This window comes from Nestor notabilis, unplaced genomic scaffold (assembly GCF_000696875.1).
Source record: "Nestor notabilis isolate BGI_N333 unplaced genomic scaffold, ASM69687v1 scaffold19318, whole genome shotgun sequence".
Lineage (NCBI taxonomy): Eukaryota > Metazoa > Chordata > Aves > Psittaciformes > Psittacidae > Nestor > Nestor notabilis.
Genome location: NW_009940801.1, coordinates 12,108 through 19,675, shown reverse-complemented (window position 1 = coordinate 19,675; position 7,568 = coordinate 12,108). Strand labels below are relative to the sequence as shown.

The following is a 7,568-nucleotide window of genomic DNA, read 5'->3' as shown; positions in this document are numbered from 1 at the left end:
GGCTGGGGAAGGCACCCTTGCTCCTGCCAGGGGACGGTCCCCGTCAGGAGGAGGCAAGGAGAGCGCTTCTTGCCTGGCATCTTGGGCTCCTGCTTCCCCTTCTGTGGGCCGAGCCGGCACCAGCGTGGTTTGGGCTTTGCACCAGGGCTGGAGTGATATTTCGGAAGGAAAGTGCTCCTTTTTCCTCCGTGCTTTCCAGTAATTACTTTCTTTTCTCTGTAGCTCTGAAAAGGCTACGTGAAGCTGCCAATAGCAATGACTTGGACACAGGTAAGAATTCTGCCAATCCTACTTGGGACCCCTTTCTGGAAGGGAGTTTTGTCAAGGAACTTCATTTTGGGAGAGGAGGAAGGTGGGGATAGTTTGTGGACATGGTACTTGAGATGCTGTAAATCTAGAAACTGCTTTGCTGGAGCCTTGTTTCGCTCTCTGAGCAGAGTGAGGCTGGTTATAGTAGTCACTTTTGCACAGGTTCATAGTGTAGGCACTTTTCAACTGCCTGAAGCTATGTCAGCACTACACCATTCCAGCTTTTTTTGCTATGTAGCTTTTGCCCAGTTGTAAGCAGCAAGAGAGTAGTGTTTTAGTAAGTTGGAAAAGTTATGCTTATTTAAGCCATACCCTGTATGAGACAGTGTGACCTAGTAAATCAGAACCAGGACCAGTGTTGGACTCTGCCTCTCACAGTCACTTCAGAGAAGGCTCATGGCCTGTCTGTGAGTCCCTTTACTTCTCTATACTATAGGTTAGGTGGGGTTTGATATGAATTGTCTAGCAGCAATATGGGTGTATATTACGGGCCCCTTATTGCCCCTCCTCAGATTATACTGTCCCCTCAGTTGTGGTGACTTAGCTGTTCAGGACAACAGCACAACAATCAGAGCATTCTGTGGGCATAATTGGAGACTGGTTTGACATGCAGAAACTCCCAATACATCAGAACAGGAGTTTGTCTGGTGTGGTTCACCCATTGGCTCCATGATACACCTTGTTTTATGAACTGATGGATAAAGTTCACCTGTGAGGTCTGTCAGTACAGAAAGGCTTGGCTCCAGTCACTAAGTCAGGAGGAAGAGTGAAGGGCTTTATAGAAGTCATGGTTTCAATCCATTTTAGAGTTTTGCAGCTGTATTTGCTTACAATCCTGCTGCATTTTCTGTACTCTGCAACTTGAGGAAGTGTCTGATGATGAATTTATGCTTCATCAACAAGTAAAAATCTTTGCCGTTTCCTGTGGTGGCACTGGGTAGGAGAGATTATGTCATTTCCTACTGGCTTCAGGGAAGGACTAGGTAGAGCGTCCCCCATGAATGGCACTGTCAGTCTCCCTGTCTTTCTTCTGGAATATCAAACATCCATCTTTTCAGGTGTTCCTTTCGCTTCTCTACCACACCTAAAGTGGTAGGTGTACAGGAAGAAATTCAAGTGTGACTATAACTTGGTCTCTGGAAGGTGAGATGAGTGGTGACTTGCAGTGGTCTGAGCCATCTAGTTTCTTGGCTCCAGTACTGGTCTTCACTGTTGCAGGATATGCTATTAAAGATCTCAAACCAGCAAATCTGTCAGTATTCTTAAAAGCCACAAAGTGAGCTTTATTTTACACACTGGTTACTGTAGGAGAATCATCTTAAAACAACAGGAGTACCAGGTCTTACAGCTGCCCTTACACTCTTACATTGCTGTAGATAATACTTTTGTGTCCCTAATCTTTTCAGCCTTTAACGTTCTCTTTGCCTTTGCTGTATTTGTACCCAGTGCTGCAGCGTTGTACTAGTTTATCTTTCTGTGTGAGCAGGTTTTTCCTTCTTATCTGAGCAAAGAAGGTAGTTCAGGTTACAAGGATTGCCACTGGTGGCATAGAAGAAGTAGCTGGGTGCAAAAGCAGGAGGAATGAGTGTGAGTAGATGACGATATGGCTACTTGAGTTCACTGTCTCACTTCAAGACATTGTCTCTTAGGGGGGTATTTGCACTGTTGTAGGCAGGTTGATGCACTCACCTGCCTTCTTCCCCAACAGCAATCACACAGTAGTATGGCAAAACCTAAGAGTCTGAGATTAGTCTAGCAAGGAGCATATCCAAAACACATGTGAGGAGGTGGATTTTCTCACTGCATGTGGCTACACTGTGAAACTTCTCACCGCAGTTCCATGTTGATGTGAAAAGTTTACACAGATGCAGAAAATGACCATGGAAGTCTATGGAGAAAGCTCATGGAGGGATAGTAGGCACAGGATGCTAATTCTAGCCTAGGAAGTGCCTAATGGTGCCACACAGATGAGCTTTGCATGCAGAGAGGTTAGGTGAACACGGCCTTGCTGTTTCTTTCCTCCATACCTCCCTTTTTCCTGTGCATCACAGTATGCATCCCAAGCTTTAAGGACCTAGGAGGGACAGAATCATAGAATAGTTAGGGTTGGAAAGGACCTTAAGATCGTCTAGTTCCAACTCCTCTGCCATGGGCAGGGACACATCACACTAGACCATGTCACACAAGGCTCCGTCCAACCTGGCCTTGAACACTGCCAGGGATGGAGCATTTACCACTTCTTTGGGCAACCTGTTCCAGTGCCTCACCACCCTCACAGTGAAGAGAACTTCTTCCTTAGATGTAACCTGAGCTTCCCCTGTTTAATTTAAACCCATTGCCCTAGTCCCTGCTGAAGAGTTCCTCTCTGGCATTTCATTATCTTCACTCCTCACAAAGGTTTAAGTGTCAGCCAGCTACAGGCTTTGAGAGTTAGTCCCACATCCTTGCTATCATTTTATATTTTTATTTAGGCTTTTGATGCTGATTGTCCTTGGAGCTTGAAAATTTGGCTGGGTGGCAGGGGGTTTGAACTAGATGATCTTTAATGTCCCTTCCAACCCAAACCATTCTGTGATTTTATAGACCCTTAGTCATTACAGCTGAGTACTTCCAGAGGGTGGAGAGTATGCTGCCTGGGCTGGTTCTACTGAACCAGGGTGCTGGCAGGAGCTGGTTCAAGTCCAGTTGACTTGGCAGCTGGTAGAGTATCTGCCTGCAGAAGAGCAGATAGCATTCTTCCTTTCTGATCTGGTGCACCTTCAGCTTACCTGCTTTCTTCTCCTCCTTGGCGCTGTCAGTGCAGCAACTCTTGGAGGATGGAACTGACCCCTGTGCTGCGGATGACAAAGGCCGGACAGCCCTGCACTTTGCCTCCTGCAATGGCAACGATCACATTGGTGAGTGGGGAAAGGGACTTCTGTCTTCCAGCCTCTCTGTGGCAGAGATTTTGAAGGATGCTCTTTATTTTGATCCAGCAGATGACAGAGATGGCTGTTTTCCATGTGTTTTGTGGCAAAGTTGTCAACTGAACTCTGGCTCCAGGGCTTACCATGTCCCCTTGCTGAAGGGGCAGCCAGAGCTCCCAGCTCTAGGGCTGTACTGGTGCAGAAGGAAAGGTGTCCTTAGTTCCAGTTCTTCCCTTCAGGGACCTCAGGGGCAGTGGTACTGCCTGACTTCGTGCTGGGTCCTTCTGCATTGCTGCACAAATCTCTGGTCCCTGTCTCTGGGAGGAAGCTGAGGAGTTGAGCAAAAGCACCTGCAAGGCAGCCTGGTGGCTGCTGTGGGGGCCTGCAGCCCATGTGGATCTGACCTCTGGGGAGGTCAGATCAGAATGGAAGGGACTAATGTGGCTCTGTTTCCTTGTTTCCAGTGCAACTGCTTCTGGACCATGGGGCTGACCCAAACCAAAGAGATGGGCTGGGAAATACCCCCTTACACTTGGGTAAGTGCCACACAGATGAGCTTTCCATGCAGAGAGGTGAGGTGAACACCACCTTGCTTTTTCTTTCCTCTTCACCTTCCTCTTTCCTGTGCATCACAGTATGCATCCCCAGCCGTAAGGCCCTCAGAGGGACCCTTTGCATTTCATTAGCTTCACTCCTCATGAAGGTTTCATAGAATCATGGGAGGTTTAAGGGTCAGAGTTTGAGAAACTCAATTTCACTCCCTCTGCCAGTCCCAAGGAGTGCGAGATCTGTTGCAGAGAGAGTACTCAGGCTTGAGTGTGAGGTTACCCTTAGCAGCTGGGCTGTTCCTCTTTCCCATGGCAGAGAGATGTTTTGGGAAGCAGCAAGCTCCATGCTTGAGCAGAAACTCCTTTGTTGTTTGCTAGTACCTCTGAGTTGTGTGTCCTGTGTTTTCCCTCCCCAGCTGCCTGCACGAACCACGTTCCTGTCATCACCACACTGCTGCGCGGAGGTAACATTTCCTCTATAACGATTACAGCCTGTCCCTTTCCTGCCCCACCCCTGCTGATAACTCCCCAGGGACACCAAGCCTTGAAGACAGACCTCATTTTCTGGTTTTGCTGATGCATCTTGCAGGGGCCAGAGTCGATGCCTTGGATCGAGCTGGCAGAACCCCGCTGCACCTTGCTAAATCAAAGCTAAACATCCTGCAGGAAGGAATCTCCCACAGCCTGGAGGCTGTACGCCTTGAAGTTAAACAGGTAAAAGAAACAGTCCCATGTTCTGGTAAGGTGGTGCAGTCTCTTTTACTCTTTATTAAATACTTGTCTTTAGGCTCTTAGCTGCTCTGAATTTGACTTTTTCCTTCTGTTTTCAGAGTCCTTCCTTTTTCTCAGCCACTACTCTGAATTTTTGCAGGACCTCTCTTGGCTCTGGTAGGCCAAGGGTGTACTGAATGTCTTAATTCTCAGACTATATGGAGCACTGTTTTCTTCAACTACCATGAAAGACTGATGCCTTGTGGCAGGAGAGCAACCACAGCATGAGGCTGCAGCTAGGGTACACGCATGCAGGGAGTCTGCTTCCTAGCACAGTCTGCCTTGCTCCAATATATGGAGGCATGGAATAGGAAAGCAGTCACAGGGCTGCATCACAGATGCATGAGGTGTGGGCCTTACTTCAGAAGTCATATAGGAGCCACAAGGACTTTCATCCTCAGTGCACAAGCAGATCCAGCTGGAGTGGGAAGTCCTTGCTTCTTACAGTGAGGGAAGCTAGCTAGCCATAAAGAAAAGCTTGGTGCTTTCAGGGCCAGATCTTGTGCTTCTTCAGCTGGGCCTGTCTTCCCTGTTCTTAAACCAGGCACAGGGATTATGACCAGTCCATCTGTGGCTGATCAACACCTCTGGTGACTCACTGGGCTCTGATGCTGCTATTAGTGCTCACCAGTTGTTTTGCATGTGTTCTCTATGGGTCACGTACTCTGCCACATACAGCAACGTCAAGGCAATTTACCTGCAATTTATTTTTTCCTGTAAAAGCATCTCAGCCTGGTGCAGCTCTCTGATGTTTGCCTCTTTTGCCTGTTGGTTTCAGATTATCCAGATGTTGCGGGAATACCTGGACCGCCTGGGGAGGCATGAGCAAAAGGAACAGCTGGATGACCTCTGCTCCAGGTTACAGATGACTAGCACAAAAGAGCAGGTAGGCAGCGTTGAACCACTGTGATTCACTTGCATTGTGACTTCTGTGTTTAGAAGAATGCAGCTGCATGAGCAAGGTGATGTGGAAGACACGTTTATGGAAATGTTCTTGCTCACATTGGCGAAAGTGGGCAAGTTACATGATGACTTGTGTACTCCTTTAGGCTAGAATTCAAAATGCAGAAAGCATCTCTGTGCCTAGCAGCTTAGCAGAGAAGCTGAAGATCAGATCAGCATTTTAATGCCAGGATCAGCATAACCACATAGCATTGTGGGCCTGTTTGCTTTTCTTTCCTACGAAAGATTGGCCCTTAGAAACAGGCTTAGAGGAAACAGCCCTGATACCCTTGTTTAACTCTGTGTAATACAGCAACATGCTTCTACGTTAAGGACTGTCTAAATTGCATGAGGCGATCAAGCATACACCTTCTGAGGAACAGGGAGAAGCTCCCATTTCCTTAGGTTAGGATTTGTTTGATTGTGAGGATGGGAGCCCTTCTGCAGATTGTGAGACCAGAGGCATCCTGTCCTAGTATAAGCTCAGCCATGGGCATTACTGGCGGTCCTGGTGGAGGGGTGGTCCCTGCTGCATGGTGGTGGTGGGCGACTGCACAACTGCATTCGCCTGCCTGACAGTACTCTTTATTCTTACGGCAGGTGGATGAGGTTACAGACCTCCTGGCCAGCTTCACATCACTCAGCCTGCAGATGCAAAAGATGGAGAAGAGGTAATGGGCTTCTAAATCATTTTCCTGATGCAGCAGGAGAAGTCTTAGAGAGAAAAAGAAGCTGGAGCTTACTTCCCAGAATGCTGAAGAAACATTGCTGCCGGCGGCCATTCCTGCCTGATCTACCGTCTGGTGGTGCTCAGACTGTTCCTGTTGGTGCTGCCACAGCTGCCTCACGGTGAGACAGCAGGCTTTGGACAACAGAGACCACAGACAACAGAGTGCTGCAGCTGAGACTTTTGGAAAGAAAGAGCTGTTCTTTTTATCAGATGGGCTGGCGCTGAACAGGAAACCCCTTCCAGAGATATTTTGCCTTACCCTAAGCACTTCAGCTCGATGTAGGTGGTGGCTAATGCCATGTGCAGTCACCAGCCCTGACTAGTGCACTCAGCAGCTGGCCAGAAATGCTTCAAACAGGCACCTTTTGCCACCTCTGCAATACATGGGAGAAAGTGGATACCTTGGACAACAGAAGGCTTAGTGCTGAGAGAAGAACACCCACTGAATTCTGCATGCTAGCAGCTGAGCAAACATACTGCCTTGAGAAACATGCACTGAGGCTTAATCCTAACCTTCCCCAGAGCCTATGGTCAGAGGGCAAAGAATCTATCTGGTTGCAAGTGGGATCTAAAGCTTCTCATCACTAGACTAACAGCTTTCACTGTTAGTTTTTAAATCACTGGCCTCAGTTTTTATATTACTGTTCTGAGTTAGTGCTTAAATACTACAGCAAAATACTTGCAAAGAATATCCAGGTAGGCAACTAGCAGGTCAGAGCTGACCTGATGCAAAAATGAAGTTTGGGGGGGTGACTTAATCCTAGCACAGATTTAGGCAAACCTCTACGTCTTGCAAAAAAACAATCCACCATAACTGACTTCTGTGTTTCCTGTCACTGGCAGTCTTGGACTAGAGGTCCAGTCGTGACAGGAGCTGTTATGTATTCGTATATATTATTGGGCTGGGATGGAGGTGGGTTTACGGCTGCCTCAGCAGCACCAAACCTATAGCTGACCCACGCTGTGTGCTTTTTATCATGGAGATTTGCTGCTCCAGGAGCTTAAGTGCAGTGTGAGAGACGAATTATGACCTCTGCTGGGAGCCTGAGGTGATGCAGCGATGAAGGATGCAGGGAATTGCTCTTGCTCGTGTCTTGCTTCTGCCCCACTGTGGTTAGTATTGAAGATGTAGATAGCTTTGTTTTGGAGCAGGGATCCATGAAATCTTGCTGGTATGGTGCCAGCAGCAGCATAGTGACAAGAACATGCTCAATAGCAATCCCGAGTTCCCACCTGTGTATCACATCTAAATGACACGGTGTGCTGGTAGCAGTGCCCATCCCACAGCTTGGGAATCACTTGATTTGGAAGCGATCATTCTTTAGGATACAGCTTATCCATGCAACGGCCACAGTTTAGAGC

The 7,568-nt window shown here is 47.9% G+C and overlaps 1 protein-coding gene across 1 annotated transcript; it reads left to right on the top strand.

The window, feature by feature from the left end:
* Positions 1–222: 222 nt before the first annotated feature.
* ANKRD54 (ankyrin repeat domain 54) lies at positions 223–6,249 on the top strand (the record flags this gene model as incomplete). Its single annotated transcript, XM_010020564.1, has 7 exons — positions 223–270; positions 3,108–3,206; positions 3,680–3,751; positions 4,180–4,227; positions 4,353–4,477; positions 5,313–5,420; positions 6,077–6,249. Coding segments are annotated over 7 exons (575 nt in total), but the record flags the coding sequence as incomplete, so codon positions are not given.
* Between the last annotated feature and the right edge of the window lie 1,319 nt (positions 6,250–7,568).